This window comes from Prenolepis imparis, unplaced genomic scaffold (assembly GCF_030444845.1).
Source record: "Prenolepis imparis isolate NDT839.2.m4 unplaced genomic scaffold, iyPreImpa1.0 SCAF_3, whole genome shotgun sequence".
Classification (NCBI taxonomy): Eukaryota; Metazoa; Arthropoda; class Insecta; order Hymenoptera; family Formicidae; genus Prenolepis; species Prenolepis imparis.
Genome location: NW_028141161.1, coordinates 11,903,520 through 11,924,230, shown reverse-complemented (window position 1 = coordinate 11,924,230; position 20,711 = coordinate 11,903,520). Strand labels below are relative to the sequence as shown.

The 20,711-nt window shown below is 29.5% G+C and overlaps 6 protein-coding genes and 1 long non-coding RNA gene across 11 annotated transcripts; 2 read left to right on the top strand and 5 right to left on the bottom strand.

Moving 5' to 3' along the window:
* The first annotated feature begins 161 nt into the window (after positions 1-161).
* Positions 162-783, top strand: LOC145933928 (uncharacterized). The gene is made up of 3 exons (XR_014424948.1): positions 162-253; positions 337-424; positions 690-783. It is a non-coding gene; the product is annotated as an uncharacterized LOC145933928 (long non-coding RNA).
* Positions 414-1,634, bottom strand: LOC145933926 (uncharacterized). Its single transcript, XM_083033984.1, has 3 exons — positions 1,501-1,634; positions 1,053-1,361; positions 414-814 (listed from the first exon to the last, which is right to left on the bottom strand). The coding sequence occupies exons 2-3, from the start codon at positions 1,283-1,285 to the stop codon at positions 685-687; spliced, it is 363 nt and encodes a 120-aa protein (XP_082890110.1). The 5' UTR covers positions 1,286-1,361; positions 1,501-1,634; the 3' UTR covers positions 414-684.
* LOC145933915 (pyruvate dehydrogenase phosphatase regulatory subunit, mitochondrial-like) lies at positions 1,549-7,834 on the bottom strand. 4 transcript variants are annotated; one of them, XM_083033962.1, is made up of 14 exons: positions 7,303-7,834; positions 6,883-7,114; positions 6,397-6,660; positions 6,150-6,312; positions 5,727-6,011; positions 5,272-5,574; positions 5,047-5,186; positions 4,602-4,807; positions 4,215-4,356; positions 3,869-4,138; positions 3,335-3,510; positions 3,039-3,232; positions 1,784-1,863; positions 1,549-1,690 (listed from the first exon to the last, which is right to left on the bottom strand). In XM_083033962.1, the coding sequence occupies exons 1-14, from the start codon at positions 7,596-7,598 to the stop codon at positions 1,652-1,654; spliced, it is 2,790 nt and encodes a 929-aa protein (XP_082890088.1). In that variant the 5' UTR covers positions 7,599-7,834; the 3' UTR covers positions 1,549-1,651. The 4 variants fall into 4 exon arrangements, with proteins under 4 accessions (XP_082890088.1, XP_082890091.1, XP_082890089.1 ...); XM_083033965.1 differs by lacking the exon at positions 1,784-1,863 and having other exon boundaries at positions 1,558-1,690; XM_083033963.1 differs by lacking the exons at positions 1,549-1,690; positions 1,784-1,863 and adding an exon at positions 2,707-2,813.
* Positions 7,835-8,168: 334 nt separating this feature from the next.
* Positions 8,169-20,529, top strand: LOC145933927 (uncharacterized). 2 transcript variants are annotated; one of them, XM_083033985.1, is made up of 4 exons: positions 8,169-8,548; positions 8,610-8,642; positions 9,231-9,273; positions 20,392-20,529. In XM_083033985.1, exons 1-4 carry the CDS (start codon positions 8,456-8,458, stop codon positions 20,427-20,429), a joined length of 207 nt encoding a protein of 68 aa, XP_082890111.1. In that variant the 5' UTR covers positions 8,169-8,455; the 3' UTR covers positions 20,430-20,529. The 2 variants fall into 2 exon arrangements, with proteins under 2 accessions (XP_082890111.1, XP_082890112.1); XM_083033986.1 differs by lacking the exon at positions 20,392-20,529 and adding an exon at positions 9,448-9,797.
* On the bottom strand, positions 10,672-11,650 carry LOC145933924 (uncharacterized). The gene is made up of 2 exons (XM_083033983.1): positions 11,504-11,650; positions 10,672-11,087 (listed from the first exon to the last, which is right to left on the bottom strand). The coding sequence occupies exons 1-2, from the start codon at positions 11,616-11,618 to the stop codon at positions 10,804-10,806; spliced, it is 399 nt and encodes a 132-aa protein (XP_082890109.1). The 5' UTR covers positions 11,619-11,650; the 3' UTR covers positions 10,672-10,803.
* On the bottom strand, positions 13,338-15,137 carry Shrb (charged multivesicular body protein shrub). Its single transcript, XM_083033826.1, has 4 exons — positions 14,807-15,137; positions 14,364-14,541; positions 13,949-14,199; positions 13,338-13,822 (listed from the first exon to the last, which is right to left on the bottom strand). The coding sequence occupies exons 1-4, from the start codon at positions 14,985-14,987 to the stop codon at positions 13,767-13,769; spliced, it is 666 nt and encodes a 221-aa protein (XP_082889952.1). The 5' UTR covers positions 14,988-15,137; the 3' UTR covers positions 13,338-13,766.
* Dbo (Kelch-like protein diablo) lies at positions 16,305-20,653 on the bottom strand. Its single transcript, XM_083033973.1, has 5 exons — positions 20,337-20,653; positions 19,940-20,255; positions 19,168-19,865; positions 18,715-19,057; positions 16,305-18,538 (listed from the first exon to the last, which is right to left on the bottom strand). Exons 1-5 carry the CDS (start codon positions 20,651-20,653, stop codon positions 18,347-18,349), a joined length of 1,866 nt encoding a protein of 621 aa, XP_082890099.1. The 3' UTR covers positions 16,305-18,346.
* Positions 20,654-20,711: the final 58 nt, after the last annotated feature.

The following is a 20,711-nucleotide window of genomic DNA, read 5'->3' as shown; positions in this document are numbered from 1 at the left end:
CGGGGATTCTGTAACTCTTAAGGCCGTATCACACTAGCGACCGCCAACAACAATCGCTAGTGTGATATGGCCTTTAGGCTGGATCTACAATGTAGATCCAGCCTGACTTTCTACATGCATGTTTGACATTTGTCAATTTTAATGTAATTTAATTGAGAGCAGAAAGAATAGACTACATGAAAGAGTCGTTCTTGTTAGCGTTACTGTTTTATTAATCTTCTATATTTTATATAATTGTGAAAAATAGTCTTAAGTAATTCAAAGCACTTATTATTATAGTTGATTGCATTGTATTCTATATAATTTTATGACTTATCTCTCTCTCTCTCCTTACAGCCTTATAATTTACTCTTTCTGATATTTAAATATTTCTATTCTATACATATAAATCAGAATCCTTGGGTATTAAATGCATCTTTGGATAGTAAGTACTATAAATAAGTTGCATATGAATAAAAGTACGTCATATGAAAATAAAAATGTACATCACAGATTTTCGTTGTGAAAATGTAGCAAAACATCTGAAGCTCTTACTTGAATATGTTATATAATAATGTTATTTCGTTAATGGACATGGTGCTGAAATATATTGTTTAAAACTTTAGTGTACACTTCTTAAATAATCTCGCGCTCAATCTCTGGTATCTTCCAATACAGCGAGTAATGCTTCTCTTGTTTCGTTTGTTAAGGCCTCGTTAAATCGTTCCATAAATGCCATGGATCTATTTGTGGAACACCATCCAGATCTTCAACAATGTCTCTCACCATTGTAACATCCACAGTTAAAGATTCTAAATCAAAATCTTTTGTATGTCTGTAAATTATTTTTAATTATTAATATGGAATGATATGATATTTTAAAACTATTTACTTTATATATATATATTTTCTTTTTAATTAAATAATATATATTCATATAAAAATATGCTATATAAATTGCAGTGATTTGTAAAAATTTTTCAAGTCTTAAACTTTATAATATTTGAATATATGATGTTGTATGCAAATGTTTGATGTTTGTATTATATTATTAATACTTGAGATAGACTTACGATTGAGTCAACTCCTTAGCAAGAAATTCTGAATAGGTTTTATACAATTCCAAACACTCCAGACTACTTTGAAGATTGCGTTGTTGGAGGTATCTTTCAAAAATTTTTCTATTTTTTTGATGAGATAATGTCCTATTTATATTATCTGTAATTTGATCTATCTCTTCAGCTGTCAAACCAGTTGTACATTTTCCAATACAGCCAATTGTTTGAGCTGACAATGAAGCCTGCATGTTTCATCACGCTACGAAGAGAATTGTAGACCAATATATTTTTGAATTATTTCTTTCAACTTGAGATTAAAACATCCTGCAAGCAAGAAATTGTTTTCGAATCAATTACAACTTTTATGCCTGATTTCGAGTAAAGAATTTGATAAAAGATTGTAAAAAGAAATTTTAGCATATATGTACATATACAGTTATATCTTATAAAATTTACATCTTACCTATATAATTGTTTTCACATTCAAGTAAGTAATAATCATATATTATCTGAATATTTCTGAGACCTTTTGTATCCTCACTGTTCACTGTGTGTATAAAGTTTCATATGACATTGCATTCCTTCGTAATGTCTAATATTTTATCGAGTTACGCTCATTCCCCAGGATGTAGATATTTATCAAGATCTATAGACTGTAAGAGAGATTAGTAATATATATAAAACGATAATATATAGTTACAGTTAAGATCTTATTTTTATTGTGATTATGATATATGTATACTTACATCTGTCTCTATCATCTGCAGGTTGAACATCCCCAAAGTGACAATAAAATCTCGTGCAACATTTTGAGAATCAAAGATACCTGGTGATAAAAATTTATTTTAAACATTTTTTTTATTCGCTTTGTTACGCATTAATTATAAAAATTAATAACTCATTAATCATTTTGTTATAGAAAATAATTTCCATATATCATTCGCGATTTTTAATAGAAAATATAGGTCTACTTTTAATTCTCGCATTATACGACTGATCAGTCATTTTACATATGCATATAAATATGCACGTACATATATGTACATATTCATATTCATTTATGTTTCGTAAAATGCTCGTAAATACGCCTGAAATCTCCGAATGCATACTTCTTTATAGAGTATGTTCTCCGTGTCGCCAAGCGAATAAGTTAATAGCAAAACATATGTTGCAAAGAAGTATGTATTAGGAGACCATATTGTGCGAAGAGGTTTTGAAAAACTCAAGATTTATTGCAAGATTTACCGACTGTAGAGTACGAGTTTTTTCGTAGCCTTTGAGATGCTCCACCGTGGCGACAATGTAGTTTTTCAAAATAAACAGAGGTTATAATTTCGAGCTTTCCAAAGCTATAATGTTTACAAACAAATTGAAAAACTTCAAGATGTTTGATTATATTATATAATTTGAAATTAATAATGATAAAGCGACAATAGAAATAAAGTGAGAATGAGTGACTACGTTTAAAATAGGTACGCTCTCTTCTTCATAACATATTTATAAGATTTAAGATAAACAATATATATATATATATATATATATTGTAGATATCTCATTTATACATATAATTTGAATAAATATTTTTGTATACAATATGATTATTTATCTTGTTCAAATAATATAATGTAAAATTGCATTTGTGCATCGAATCGACAGACTTATTACAATTGTTTAAAGTAAATTTTTACCACCAGGTATCTTTGTTTCTCAAAATGTTGCATGAGATTTTATTGTCACTTTGAGGATGTTCAATAATATGGGGAGAATCATATAAGTCTATGATTAGAATAAATTATTAATATTTTAATTTCACAAGTTATACATTTTTCAAACATATCAAGCTATAATTTACTACACAGAACTACACATGTTTAGATTTTTGTTTCTTAAATCTTGGACAGATGAAAATTACACAAAAATGACTAAAATATTATTTCGAGCATGAAACATCACTTTGATACGAAATAACTGGAGTTGGAATATATTTTTGGTTTAACTTACTACTTAATACTGGTATAGGCAATGGATGGATATGTGGTTTAGCAGGAAATCTAGTTCCAGCGATATCAATTTCATAATAAGTTGTTGGATCCATTATAAAATCTGTGGTAATAACATGTGTCTCTTGCTTATGTCTTACTCCAGGAAGACTAATAAATCCGAGACAAATGAGTTTCTCTGTTACAAAACCATAGCTAAAAGAGTAATAGTAATATAATAATATGCCAATAAGAAATAATGTGAAATAAGCAAGTAATAATATAATAATGCAACATTCAATGAAAAAAGATATTTACCCAGCTGATGTAACAGTACCAACAAATTCACCATTTCGATATAGTGGTTCACCACCCCATGCCCATACATCTTTGTTCAAATCCATACCATCAAGTACAAATAAAACTAATCGCTTTGTCACTCCCTGCGTTTTTTGACGTTGTAAAGCAGATTTTCCAATAAAATAGTCTTGTTTCTATAGAGCATAATTATGAAATATTTAATACTAAATCTTATCTCATACCTATTTAATATTAAATTCTCTCTCATACTTATTTAATACTAAATTTTTAAATTAATACTATTTATTTTAATATCTCTGCTATCTTGAATCTATTTGACCTATTTTCCATTTTAGTTCAATTATATTATTCCTAACATTTTAATCTTTTGAGGATAATTTTTCATCTTTAGATTTTTATAATATAAAAAAGAAAAAAGACTGTTTTATTAAAATAGAAGCATTCATTTTTTTTTAAATGTATAAATATACATAAAGTACTGTGCAATATGATTTAAATGTATAAATAGACATATAATATTGTGATACTAACATTCAATTTTACGCTGTAGCCATTTCCAGCTTCATATGGTGTCACATATGGTGTCAATTCTTCACCCCAGAATGAAATAAATCTCTCTATCCTCATAAAACGTTGTGTAAGAACGCCAACATCTCTCGCACCATAATCTTTTCCTATAGCCATTAATGTTGAATAAACGTGTAGTGCATATTCCGAAGGTATGTAAAGACAATAGCCAGGTTCACCCGTATGAGTGAATGCCATTACCATAACATCTGAAGCGTATGCAATGTTTACTGTCTACAATTTCAAAAACAAAATTAATTCGAAATACCCCTACAAAAAACTATTAGTAATGATTAGAAAATAATCTGACCTTATAAGTGAAAGGTGCAAGATTGATATCAGAATTGGATAACTCAGAAAGCAATTCAGTAGCTTTAGGACCTACTACATTGATCACTGTATATTTTGAAGTCACATCATTAAGACCTACCAAATGATCTGTCGGCAAATGTCTATTTTGATGGATAAAAAAAAATAATTAATTATATTAATAATATTTACACATAATGTTTAATCAAATGGACATTAGTTTGGTGAATCAAAATAATAAATTTAATTCTTATAATGAAAAACTTCTTTTTATAAAATAACATTTCTCCAAACATATATTTTTATATTCGTACTCAAAACTGAATTTTTAACTGATCTTAAGCTTATTTTCTTTTAGAATTACAATCAGAAACAGAATATCATCTACCTAGACATCCATTGATAAATACGTGTCTGTTGTGATGTGGGTGAGACCATGAAATAACCATTTTCGCTTTGTCGTACTAATATGCAATCATTTTCATAACCACCTTTTTCATTTTGCATTCCTGTATGAACTATTCCGCCGACTGGTATATTAGCATCATTAGAACATAATCGTTGTAGATATTCTACTACTTTTTCATGACTAGACTGCGATAAAATCAGTCATTAAAATGAGAAGATAAGTGAATCAGTGAAATTAGAAATGCTGCACATTTTTGATCAAGTTTTATTTAAACTCATGTTATATCTATGTTTTTAATATATACTTTGGGGATAGATAATCAACTTTTCTCATAGTTAAATTTTAGAAATTGTAACTCGTATAAAAAAAAAACTCATAAGGAGTTTCTAATTTCACTGTTTTAATTGCATTAATAATCATTTACTTTAATTTCAATCTTTGAAAATGAGCTCATGTCTATTATCCCGACTCCTTCTCTACATGCTTGAAATTCTTCCTTCATAAAGTCAAAGAATTTTGGTTTATAGAAACTGCCTTTTGGCATAATCGGCTTTTTCTGTCCTCCTTTTAAATTTATATGATACTTGTGTGTTAAAAATATTAACAATATTTATATAAAAAAATTTAATTGTTAAAAGAACTTACTTACGTCTATACGTTGAATCAAAATAAAGTGGACGCTCATAGGCCATTTTTATTCCAAAAATTGCACCACGTTCCTCCAAAACAGAATACAAAGGTGAACAACGTAATTTACGGGCATATTTGTATTCGGATTGATGAGGATATAATATAGCATAATTTCGACCGACCACTTCCTTCATTCTTTGCTGTAGATATTGTTTATTATTATGCAAATCTAGAAACCTTTGTACATTGAATGGGAGTACTTCCTGTGTGGATTCACCATTTATTACAGATTCAGCGATTTCTTTACCAATTCCACCAGCACCTTTTGGAAAAATATATAGCTAAAAATATGAAGCTTTTTTATATATTATATTATATATGAAGCTTCTTTATACATATGTGTGTGTATGTGATAATGTGTGATAAAAATATATGATAAAAGAATTTAAAAATTTAGACATTCAAAAAGTATACCTTGCAATGAATTGCCATTCATTCCAACAGCAACAAAATAATTTTTTACTTCCGGGCTTTCACCTAATATCCATCTACCGTCTGGAGTAAAATTATCAGGACAATTATATATATTTGGATGTTTCACTTCTTTTAAAATTGGTAATCTATGTATAGCTTTGTCCCATAATGGCTGCCAATGAGCTGGATCATTTTTCACACGTTTCATCCAATCTTTTGAAGGAACCTGACCGCTTCCAAATGCAGGTTTTGCATTAGGTTCAAACCAGCCAAGTAAAAGTCCACCTATATGTCATTATCATCAATAGTTTTATCATCGTAATACATGCAATTTTAAATGTAATATATGCTCTTTTATCTGTCAACAATGTAAAAGATATAATAGAAGAGATACAAATATGCACTAATTGTAAGTATGAATACCTTGCCATTCTCTCATATATGAGTAGAAGTCAAAATCTCGTACATATGGTAGAGATGCACTGATCCTTGATGACAAAGGTGGTATAATTGCATATAAATGTTCCGCAGGATATGCTGGAATTCTGACAGGTGGTGTGCATCTTAATCCTAACTCACGAGCCCACTAAAATATTAACACATATATTAGATTAATTATGAATATATTATTATTATTATATATTTAAAACTAATACAAAGATATAATTACCATCCCAGCACAGTTAATAAAATATTCACAAGTAACACTACCATATTCAGTTTTGACATTTTTAACAGCGCCTTTTTCAGTCTTTACTTCTTCTATATAACAGTGTTCGATATATCGTGCTCCTCCTTGTTTTGCCAGATTTGCTAAGACTTTGCAAATTGCACTTAAATTAGCAATAGCATCTTCTGGTACAAAAACTGCTCCTTCTAAATCGTCAACATGTAAATAAGGATGTAATCTTTTTAATTCTTCTTTGCCCAAGATCTATAATGTATTAATAATTTTATTTTTGACTAGATTGTAATACGTTACAATGATTATAATATAATGATTAATTATATAATTTACTATATATAAATATCTTTAAAAAAATATATATTTATATATAATTGACTTTTCCTCAATAATTCTTCACTATTACAATCTTTAGTTGATTTACTTAAGCACAATCATTATATTATGAATTGTAAAAAATAAATTATGTACTTCACAATGCAATCCAGTTGGTATGTTATAAGCCATTCTTCTTTTAAGAGCTACCATCCTATCCTTGGATTGTGCCAAATTTATACTACCACACTGTCTCAATCCTATATCATGGCCCATGTCTTGCAACTGTTGATATAATTTGATACTGTATGCGATCAGGTTTCTGCGAGAAATTGGTTTAAAGAGCCCAAGTGTACCAGAGCCAAAGTGTGAGGATCCACTGCCAATTCTAGAATCGGAGAATATTTATCTGAATCCATTTAATAAACTTAATGAACTTTTTCATTAAGTACTACTTGCTGTATATTAATTAATTTTCTGCTACTGCTAGATATGCAGTATTTATAACTAAAAGATAATTATAAATTATACAAAATCTGAGATATAAATATAAAATTATATTAAAAATAAATTTACGTATTCTGTTCCAGAACGAGAACATCGTTCCATCCATTCAGTACCAAGTGATAGGCAACCGAGTTGGCGACTGTTCCAGCACCGGCGATGACGATCTGCGATTGAGACGGTAAGTGCGGAGAGTTTTCAGATGAATAACTCTTCTCGCTGGGTGACAATTTGCGTCCAGCATATGCCGACGAGTACCGTAGGGACGTCTCATCCCTGCAGGTTATGTATTGCGTGCCGATAGAACCCTTCGTACTTTTCTTCTCGAGTGACAAACATGCACATCTTGAAGAGATTTGCCTTAACATTAAACGCTGGCGAATGATTTGCAGCAGTGCAAGGCGTGTTTCGCGACTGCCGATATGCTGTGTTAAGAAAAATTCCACTTCAAATTGAGTAAAGAATAAATATATAGGATCTGCGAGATCCACCTCGCATCCGTCAAGAAAAATCTTGTATTTTATAAAACTCGCGCAGTCTGAAATACGAGACTTTGGATTCTTGAAATGGAAATGCGTTCTCCGATGTAGATGTTCTATTTATTCGTCATTTGAAATATATATATATATATATATATATATATTGAAATATAACGTCATATCCAGGGATTTTATATATATATATATAATATATATATATATATATAATTACCCTGAAAATAATATATATAAGTTTATATATAGTTATTTATGTTATTGTCATAAATAATATTAATAATTTTTCTCGTCATAAAGAATATCAAATTATTTATGTGTATTATTACGAATATTAAAATGATATAAATAATTTTAATAATTATTGACATAATTACGCATTTATTAACAATCTAATTGGTTTTTTTTTTCATTAAGCTTTATTGAAAGAATAAGGATCTTTTCATTGTTTTCTTTTTTTTAAAATGAGAAATTGACGAAGTGACGCTATATATATATTTCAATTATTCAATATATCGCAATATAATACTTCTCGATAGCGATAGATCGATTGATCGATAGATCGATATAGTGACGATAGTGAGGACGATAGTGACGATGTTCAAATTGATCTGAGTCGCTATATCCACACGCATAAATTACACTACAAAATTAATAATTGTTTAATAGTAGAAACGAAAGAAATTTGCGTAAATTATATAGTTTCTATACTATCCTGCTTTTGCTATAAAATGTGGACAATTTTAGACTTTTATTACAACTTAAAGATATTATGGATTTTTACTTTCGTCGAACTATGCATTATGACATTCCTGATACTTTTGGTAAGAAAAAATATCATTTTTTTAAATCTTAAAATCAATTTTAACTTTGTGTTTATTTCAGCATAATACTGAAATGACGAAGTTAAAAAATCGCGTGAGTAATTATAATTAAGAGAGACTTTTATTAAACTCTTCACACACATACACAAAATTATATGAACTATATTTTCTTTTCTTTAGATTTTACCCACAAAGGTATTAATATCAACCAGTTCGAAAGTCAGTTATAATTAATAATCTATCTATCAACATGCGCCTTATAAAGAGATAGAAAAAGTATTTGTACATCTCTATCTCAAAATAATTCTATATGAAAGAAATTAAAGAAGTTAGGTTATTTCTAAATTGCATACAATATAATAATTGTATTTTTTTATGTGATATTCGGTGGATTATTGATTAAATTTATTTTATTCAATTAAATTTTATAAAAATTCAGTTTCAACGATCCCGAAATGAAATAAAAAATGTAGAAAACATTTTATCAGACATTGAAAATAAAACTTTGTTCTGTCAAGATCGATACAAATCTATAATAGCAGGATTGAATAAAGATGTTCGTAAAACGAAAGTCGAGGTTTGAACGTTAAACAAATAAAATTAAACTAATGAATGAGTGCTTTGAATAAAATAAAATGTGTCAATAGATGAAGATGTTACAGGATATATATCATATTTCCAGATTGTCTTTCCAATGGCAGGAGCTTGGGAACGAAATATTAAAGGTATGAATCATTCAATTATATATATATATATTGCTTGGAAATAATTGATTTTGTAATTAAATGAAACGTAAAAATACTAATTACCTATTACTAACATTTTGTTCGATTGGTATCTTGTATAATGCGAGTAAAGAGTATTATTTTATATATATACATAAATACTATGTTTTTTAGCAAAGCAAAGACTATCAAAGAATGCTCAATAGCTTCGCTATAAAGATGTAAACAAAGAAATACTACTCTGTATGTTATCGTTACTGAATCTCTTCTCTTAAAAGTTTATTCATAAATATAACATCAAGTTATTTCAGTCACTGATTTAAATAAAGAAAGATACAATTCGAATAATCTTCATATGTAATTAAATTTCTCTAAAATAGAATAAAATGTTGAAATGTGATTGATTTAATTGTATATTTTTATTTTTTATTCATATTACATATACATCGACAGTTAATATAGAAAGAACTTATTAATATTTAACTTGTATTAATAGGATTACTTCAATCAACAATTAATATTATAGCATCATACGAATGAGAATTGTATTTTTTACAAATTTAGCCCAATATACTAAGTATTTTTATATTAATTTATAAGATATAATATGCCTGATTTATTTTAAATTGAATAGAAGTTTCAAATTAGTGACTGGCTAACTAAAACTAAATTTGTTTACATATGTACAAATATAATGAATAACATATTATAACATACATACATAGCAAAACATTTAATTCAAAAGTTTTTTAAGGCACTTAGTTTATAAATCTAAAAAAATCTGTTTGGTCTTTTATTTATCACTGCAAATTTTATCTAGCTGAATAGATAAAATAAATATCTTTCCTCTTCCTAAAATTTACATCGCAATTAACTTTTCCAGAAATATACATTTACATCCTTTTCAATATTAATTTAAATTTCACGAAATTCATTACTACATTGACAAAGTATATCATTAACTGTTAATCTAAATTAAAGTTAAGATATTTCTATATAATTTGAGATATATTTTAAGATTATCTTCCTAAAATTCAGTAATTAATAAATAATCTGCCTGGTATTTCTTATCCGATCATCAGACGTCTCATTAATTAACTTTTAATAAAATTTCTTCAATTGATCTGTTGATAATTATCCCTCAAAAAAGATATTGAAAAAAGTTTATCATATTTTTTAAATCCATAACATAACGTATTTTTAAGCTTCAAATTAAAATTCTATTAAGTAAACCGTGAAATTAATTAAAGAATACGACATTGTCTATTTTCTTATCATCTTTAACTCGCTAGTTTTTTTTATTTTTAATCATTAATTATTCGAAAACATCGACAATTTTTTGAAGAAAAAATCTATTACTGATTAATTGAAAAATTTGTATATAAATCATAAAAAACATCTGTTGTTTTTAAAACTTTCCATTTTATGTCTGACATTAAAAGAGAAATTAAAGGCCATTTTTAAAATTTTTAATAGACTGTTCTTGTATGAAAATTCCATGTTTGATATTCTTTTCGTTTTCATACACCTTTATAATTCCGTATGATGAGATGGGAATTTCTTCAGCACTGCATTATAAAGATTATAGAAAGCGTAAAAGCTCACGCTCAAAATTACTAAGAGAACTGATCCGAAAATCCAGGACAAGAAATTGCCGTCTATTATGTCGGAAGTCTCTTTTCTTTTTCGGGCACTAATCTCTCCCAGCGTCGTACCCTTTCGCTCTTCCATGAGCTTTTTCATGTTAGCGAGCTTCTCTCGCAGTTCATCCACCGATTCGGCAATCTCCTCGATCGACTCTTCAGCAGGTAGATCTGTTGATTAAGCGAGCATATGAATAATTAATTAAAGATTTAAAGATTTAATTAAAGAATTAGTTTATATATATAGTAGTCGTACATAAAAATATTTTAAAATAACTTTTCTTGAGATTCTTTTTTTAATTTGATAACATTAAGTATAAATACATTTTCTTCAGTAAAATAAAAAAATTAGGTAAAAATTATGCTCTTTTTTTTAGAAAAATTTGTGGTATTCAACATCTATATTATAATATAAATATCGTAAAATGACACAATTTTTTCAATTACTCCCTTACGGAGTTTTATGCAGAGCAACGTTCGAGGTTGGTAACGCTCCAAGCAATTGATACATCGTTCATTTTTTAATAACTTTTTAACATTTAAATAAATATATATAAAATAATGTAAAAGATCAAAAATACACTCACCGGCGATGCCTGGCACGCAGGTATGTGTCACGGTTTTCATAATGCTGTTAGACGATGTGTCCTTTCTTGATTCCGATCTTTGGTCCAAAGTGTGACAGTATTGATCATCCAGCATCCCGCGACATAGCGCAGTCTCTGTTCTCAATAATGGTGATATAGAATATCATTGAACGATGAAATATTCCGCGATGTTCAAATTCCGCAATGATCAATATGATATATGGATGTATATTCGAGGCGAAAAATATAAATTATTATAATATAAAAATATATATATAATTATCATTTGCTAAAAATTAGACAAGTCATATTTTGCTGGAAGTAATAAAATATATTCATGTGTGAAACATATAAGATAATAGACAGAAAAAATGAAGAAAAGGGGCAAACAATTCTATATTGTTGATACTGTTTGAAAAAGTAAAGATATTTCTTTAACGATTTTGTTTAATTTCAAACCATTGATATTTTATAAACAAACGTATTTAAATGTTGACTAAATTAACGATGATTGATATTAATTTAAAGAACACAATTAAGTTAAACAACTGAAATATATTGTTATTTTTAGATAAGTACAGATAATATGTACATATATAATTTTAATGTAAAATAAGGATTCTTGATAAAATTTTCATTAATGAATTCTTTATATTTAAATTTCTTCTTTTTTAATTGTATATAAACTTAATAAATCCTACAATAAAAATAAGACAAAGAAAAATAGTTTACACTTTAAGAATAACAATAATTATGTACACAGTATTTCAGCAAATTTATATTAATAATTTATAATTCTCAAAAAAAAAATATATATATATATATATATACATATGTATATATCACTGTACTCTCTTCAAAATAATTTAGAATAAAATATTTATATAAAATAAATTATACTGACTTGATATGCATTAGCAATAAGAATAAAATATAATTCTATAACTTATATTATTGCAATTAATCTATTATAATAAATTCATTAATATCATAATTTTCATAATTGTTATTAGGTAGATAGCGACGTATTAATATGAGAACTTTCTGCTATTTTAATTATTTCATAGCAATAGGTGTTTTCTCTTCTAATTTTATCATTATAGAGCACACATTGTTTTCTATATCGCTCTTGTGTGCCTAATGTTCTTGTCCTGTCATATCTACAAAATAAATTATGTTAGAACTAGTATTTTTACATAGAGTATGAATATGTATTTTGTCATACATCTTGTTGCTATCTTTTTTATTTTTGGGAATCATTCAACAAATAGTATTCAACAATTTAATATTTTCACTATTATCTTCTTGGAGTTCTAATTTAGCATTATTCTCATTGTCTACAAGTCTATATCATCACATCCATGACTCTAATAGATGTAAAATATTAATCGCAACATAAAGCATAAATTATACAAAGAAAGTATTAATGTAATAATCAATATAAAATTCAATATTAATTCAATCTTTAACCTGTTCTTTTTAATATAATTTATAAAAAATAATACCACAAAAAAGATACCATATAGATTGTTTTAAAAAATCTATTCAACTAATATTAAATTAATATTAAATTTAGTCTTTAATTAAGGACCTTAATTAAGGCTTCTGTACCCTCATTACAATTATATTGAATTATGAAGCAAGAAATCGAAGTTTTATTCTTGCGAAATACATCGAAATATATAAATTTTTGTGAATGCAACTATTCATGATTCATAATATGAATTAGTAAAATACAGCGAAAACTTTTTTTTAAATTCGTGAATTAATAAACAGTTGTAAATTTTGATCAATTGTCGGAAGGTCCTTTTTCACTGAAAACTTTGTTACAAAATTATTTCATTTCTTTACATTTATTTATATTACATGAACTGTGTTCATTGTCGTTCACAAATTTTATCTCCATTATATCAATATATTTACTGTAAATATAAAATATATATCTACTCACTCTCTCTCCACTATCAATTGATACTTGCCCGTTGTTTAGCTAAATTTGTTGCTGTTCAATTGTTAGTGATATTTGCCAGCATAAAAATACAAGCAATATAATCTTTACTCTAAGCTTAATTATTAACTTCAATAGTTTTCTTTTTTCGAAAACTGCTTAAGAAGCTAAACACTGCGGACTTATATTAAAAAATTAATTTAGTTAGTTATTTAATGCAAAGTATACGATAGCATTACACGCATGGTGGCAATTATACGTAATTTGCTTTTATCTAAAAAGTCCTGTATCTTTGATTTCACTTCTAATATCACTTTACGATGCCCATGCTTCCAATTCTTTCAAATCATCATCTTCTTCTGGTTTAGCTTCTGTAAATAAAATTTCAATATTTTACACAAAACCATAAATTATAATTAATATTTATAAACACTTTGTTATCAAATTGATAAAAATCTTTCTACAGTAGATATGTTCCTTAAAAGAATAATAGTTACTTGTGCGGGTTTTGCTTGGTGCAACAGGAACTGAAGTCGGTACTGCTGGCAGTTCATCTGTCGTTGTATCAATACCAAGTAATTCTTTGTCAAGCTGTTCTTGTTGAAGTTCTTCTAGCTCTTTCTCTAGTTCATCCTCATCGGCATCTTGGCCAAACGCTACTGGATTAGATATGGCATCGGAAATTTCTCTGGCCACATCTTGTTGTTCCGCTATGTCATCCATCATATCATGCACTTGATCAACATCCCTGAAATAAACACATAAAAAATAGTTTTATTCTCTAATGTAGATAGAGGCAAAGATTAATAGGTAGGAGCATATTATGCGATTGTCAAAATATACAATTGTCACTTATTACATCATTTTGGATATGACAAATACAATAATCATGTAAATGGAAAAATATCTTACATATGCTGATGCGCAGCCTTCATTGCGTCTGCAGCACCTTTCATGGTGGTAAGAACAGCAGTATTTGTGTTTGCACTCTCCAGTGCTTCTCTTTGCATTTCAATTGTAGATAGTGTACCATCAATTTGCTGTAACTGCTTTTCATATCGCTTCTTCCTTTTCAATGCTTGGATAGCAGCTAAAATATAAATATAAGATATAAGTGATATCGTTAGCACTCAATCAGAGAGTTCATACATGTGACAAGTTAAATTATTATAATTATGCAAAAGATAATAAAAATACTAGTCGGGCGCAAAGTAAATGACCACAATTCAGTACAATAATGAATTGTTAATTGAATAACAGTCTATAAATGTTGTCATGCACGATGACAGTTGAATTGTAAAATCTAATTAAAGTCCACCAAACGACTTGATTCGTAGAAAGAGGGAAAACGATACCTCGCTTATTTTTCGACGCATTCTTCTTTGCTATCAACACTTCATTGTCTATTTTAGTCTCTAAAAATTCCTGTTTCTTTATCAACATATCTTCTGTCTCGCGCAGTTTCTGAATCGCCTCGGCCGTCGAAGGAGCAACTGGCTCCTTCTTGCCGCCAAACACTTTGCTGAAGAAGCTCATCGTATTGTGCTTTTTTCGATCTATTGAATATTTAATAATTATTCTCGATCGCGAGAAACGCGTGCATGTACTTCGAAATCGAAACCGAATCGTTCATCTACTGCTACTTTACGATCGCCATGTTCTTTTCGCGTCTGACTCATGTAAATCTATTCTCTACTGCGCAATCTTACACTTTCTGCACTAAAAATGAAATAAATATATATTTACGTGTTAAGAGAGAAAAAGAGAGATTTATAAGAAAGTACATTATGCATAAATAAAGAAAATGCAAGTAAGAACACATCACCGAGATGGAAATCACACCACACACCACTTTACTGTGATAAATGATAAATGTAGTGCATATGAGAAATGTCAATCAAAAATACATCTCTGATGTATGAAATAAAATGATTGATTTACTAATTAATGCAACAATATTATTCATATGGATTTGCCAGTAAATGAGGAAAATCTACGACAAATATTGGATAAATTGTCTGAAGATGAGGTTCGATTTTGTTGTCAATTTTTTAAATTAATATAGTTAATATGTACAAATTTTTCTGTACAAATTATATTTTTTAATTCTATCTATTTGTAATTAAAAGCTACATTTATTTTACATTGCTGTTGAATATAAATAATTATCCATATATATACAATTTTCCATAGATGTACGATGCTAATTTATTATATATTTAATAAAAAATAAATCTGAGTACTTGGCATCTGTCGAGAGATTTTTCAAGATATTTCCATTACGGATGCATTTAGAAGAACTAAAAATATTTTGCAGTTATTTGTATATCAAAGTATGAAATATTAAATATATTTTTTACATAAGATTATACATATTTGCCAAATATAATAAGAGTTTTTATTAAAAGAGGATGATACTCAAAACCTATATTTTTAATATTAGCTACACGAGTTTTTACAAAAAGAGTCTACAGGTGGCACTAGAAATTAAAAATAATAAGAGAGCAGATATTATTTTTGCTGACACTATAACTCTTTTATTTAAAGGAATTGCACGTATTATAGAAATGCAATCATTAAAACTTATTATGGTCCAGGTAAACTTTCGTAGAAAATTCTCAATAAAAGTCATTTCTATATTTTAAATTTTACCAAAAATATAAAAAATATTCGAAATAGCATTTTGAAAGCTAATTAAAGTAAAACTCATAATTCTTAGAAAAGTCTAAAATCTCTGCATTAATTTCTCTCATACCTTATAAAAAGAAAAAAGCCATATAAAAGAATTTGTTATTATTCTATCTAGGAGAAGAAATAACAGGATATTCTGTATACAGGATACAATAACGCTATATACATAATGGTTCGCGCAAATTCTAATGCGCATTTTCTTTAATTTATTGACAAAGAACAGGAAAGAAATCCTATGACTCTTTCTTTGTACTGAACAATTGTACAGAATAAGCTTTTGATCTCGTTTAGTTAATAAAACAATAAATTTGCATTAAAACTTTGTATTTTACTCAAGATTACTGCACGCGATAATGAATATAATATAATCACTTTTGATATTTCTTGTTTATGGGAAACTTATTGTATTAAAGCTCAGTACAATATCTCTTATGTATGAATTTCGACACAAGAGTTAAAATTAATCAGCTAGTAATATGCATGTTAAATATTGTGGAAATGTTACATTTTTTTTCCTCAGATATAGAACTCCAACTTTTTCAAAATCAGATAAGATTGGATATTGAACACTTATTTGAACTTTGTGTTCACGCATTACAATATAATTTGTACCATTTTAATGTCTAGTTTGATTAACTGAACAATAATCCACGATTTCTCTTCTATAGTATCACGAGTTCATAATTTAAACACATAATAATTGACTATATAGAATAGTCCAGCAGTTAATTGAGAAATGCATTAATAAGTCATTGTAATGGTCATTCGGTAACCAGTAATTCGGAATAATTATATCTGCAACCAGCTGCTTAGAAAGAATTACATTACATCATCAATATGTTCTTACACTAGACATGCATTTTGCTGCCTTCAACAATCTCATACTGTAACAGCGACAATTTAAACGTTTTTATATTTTTTAAAATCATCCCTGTAATGCATTGTTCAATTTTTATTAAAACAAATTACAAACACAATATTTGTCATTATATTAATAAAACATTGGTCATTTTTATATAGCCAATTCTGCTGATTCTTGTTACATAATTACAACGAATGTTACATTATGAGATTATTGATCAATGATCCCTATCACCATTTTGTACGATAAGGCTACTCCTCTGTAGATTTAAAGATATATAACAGATGTTGGTTATATATAAATGGCGTCTTCTTTGCAGCAACTCGAAAGAACAATTTCAAATGTCGTGTTTAAATAATATATAATCTTAAATATTATACAATTGTGCTTCTTGGGTATCTTGATATTTGTCATAAATCGTTAATAACATTAAATGCGTTAAATTAAAGAAAGGTATAAATTTTAACAACAAATGATACAATTTATTATCTTTATAAGAAAATTTAAATTGTATTACGATTCAATATTTTAATATTTTCTGGTTGAGATTCAGTCTTATAAATAAAAGAAGGTATTCATACATTTAAAAAAGCAGTCTAGCCTTACATAGAGAGAAATTATTATATCTTATATTACATCATTTTTGCATCATTGGGTATAGAAGTAACCCTTTATAATTAAATTATGACTACAACTGACAACTTAAATTTTTATTTCGATTATTCACGAAAAATGGAAGCTGTGAATATTTTTTTCAAAATATGTACGTTTCTGGCGAATGTAAGGGAAGAGATTTTGCCTTTCTTTTTTTTTCACATAAGAAAACGCTATTTGAAGCTCTATGTGCAGACAAGGCATTTCTTTAAAAATATTTTAGACGCTTCTAAAAGTAGTATAAATCTAAAATAGGACTCTATACATTGCATGATAAAATATAAATAATATTGATAAAAAGAGTCTTGTAAAATAATGTGATGTATGTATAAATATAAAATAACGGCAGTAAAATCACGATGGAATATCCGCATCTTTTTATGCGTCTTCTTTTCATATACACAATCTATGCTGGAATGAGCGAAGAGATACTTCAAAGTTACTAATAAATTATATACCAAAAATTTCAATACGGATGCTCTCGAAGAACTTTAGAAAGGCAAAGTCTTTTACAAAATGCATACATTACTTATATAATGCTCATCGATCGGCGGTAGCGTTTTCTAGTATTAGTTATAACAACAGGAACCGATACAGGGGCGGGAGGGGTTACAGGTGTAACTGGCGTTACCGGTGTAAGAGGAGTTAGAGGAGTTTCAGCCATTTGGGCTGAAGAGGGGGGCCTGAGCTACCAAATGTAATTCTCAGTTTGTGGGGCTCGCATCACTCCCACGCCTCCGCCAAGTCTCCTGTAATTCATACAACCGCATAGCTTCCATTGATTCTGTTCCGGATCGTATACTTCGATTGTTTTCAGATACGCAGTTCCGTCGAATCCGCCCACGGCGTACAATTGACCATTTACTACCGCCAAACCCACCTGAGATTCATGGCAACAAATATTAATATTTATACATTTACTATTGTGTGCATAGTTATACGTATATAAATTATAAAATAATTCAAATACATAAATAATTTATTTGCAAACAAATCATGCGATAATTACACACATTCTTATATTTTAATATTTGTAATTAAAAAAAATAGACTTACTCCACTTCTTCTAGATGTCATCGCTACTATAGGGCTCCAGGAATTCGTATGGGGGTTATAACGTTCCGCGCTGGAGAGCTCCATACAATCGTCTCGTCCTCCCACAGCATAAATTAGATTATTAAATACAGCACAGCCTAGATGCTTACGTCTTGTAGACATCGGTGATACTTGGGACCATTTATTTTGTCTCGGATCATATCTTTCTACTGTGTTGAGAGGTGATTGCCCATCAGACCCGCCGATGGCATATAAATAACCTCCGAGCACAGCAACCGCCACTCCTAATCTTCTGGTAGTCATTGGCGACACTTTAGACCATTTATTTTCCTTAGGATCGTATCTGCAAAGTTATACGTTAACATACATTATTTTATATATTTATATGTTATATGTTGTGTGTGATTGGAAAATTATTAATACAGATTACAAATTATTAATGCAGATACTTGCCTTTCCACATGATTAAGGCATTGCACTCCATCCTGGCCACCAACTGCATAGAGAAATCCATCTAATACAGCGACACCCACACTGGTTCTGCAAGAAGTGGTAGGGGCAACATCACAAGACCATTGATTCGTTTGTGGATCATATCGTTCGATGCTATTTAAGTAGCTTTGTCCGTCGTGTCCACCGACCGCGTACAACAGATCATTTAATACCGCTACACCTACTCCGCATCTTCGCTTGCTCATAGGTGCAACCATTTTCCAATCGGCAGTATTAGGATCAAATCTTTCGACGCTAGCGATGGCGTCACCCGAACACCATCCACCAACGGCGAACAACACTTCTCCTCGTCTCGTAGGTTTTCTGGGTCTCGTTCTAGGTCCCTGCATCAACGGTCTTTCTTGCGGCAGGAGCAGATAATTCTTCGCCTCGTCCACCAAATCTCTGCAAGCGTCATCAGAACGAACTAACAGATCGGATCCGACGGTACCGACTAAAAATTTCGGGCTAAGTAGCGGCAATCGCACGTGTTGCAAAACTTGAGATAGATGCTGTCGTCTCTCCGTGACATTATATTTGACCCAATTCATCACGGCGCTAAATACTTGCTCCTCCGTACGTACATTTAATTCATCCGATGAAATAATGTCCACTAATTGGCCGACAGGTAGTAACAAAAATTCTTCGCTCTCCATTACCTGAAAAGTATATAAATTCAATCAATATAAGTATTTCTAAATTTGAATTTAATTAACGCGCTTCCTTTTCATACCTCTTGAAAATTATGTTGTGTGAACTTATCGGCAATACGCAGAAGTTCGCGGCACGAATGGGTATCCGCAAACGCTCGGATACCCAAGCAATTTGATGGATCTAATTGGCGTTTGAGAAATTCGCAACATATATCTTGAATTTCTGCTAATTGAAGAAGGCACGCTGCTGGAAGGAGAGTTTGAACATTTGCTTCTTCGACAATAATGTGAGAAGTGTAACAAAAGTCTATGAGTAATTCCATAGCCATCTCATCTATGTCGCGTATTGTTACTTCAGTTTGTCTAGATTCCGCCAACTCCCCAGTAAACATCGCCCTGAAGAAAAAAAATTGTATGTGTTACAAGATTACATTCATGCTTAAATACTAAAAAGATATTAATTGCATATGACATTACCTGAAGTATGGGCTACATGCTGAGAGAATGACACGATGTGCAAATATTTTTCTAGAGCCAACATTGAGGACGACATCGCACAATTCCCGATGACGTCGAAGAACATTAAGCTCAGTTAGAGTTGCACGAGGATGCTTCTCAGAAGTATGACTGAGGCGTGCAGGGGAAGGAGCGCGTTCTACAACTATCTCACCCATCCTCTGCGAGGATGGGGCACCCACAGCTGCTCTCCCCGAGGCACCCCTGGTCCCCCCGGCTAGCTGGAGGCGCAGCGGGGGTGACGCCCAGCCCCACACGGAATCTATCTGCAACACCATTCACCAACCACCGCAGGTCTCAAATGTGCCTGCAGCAGGTCCTCTAATGTTGTAGTTT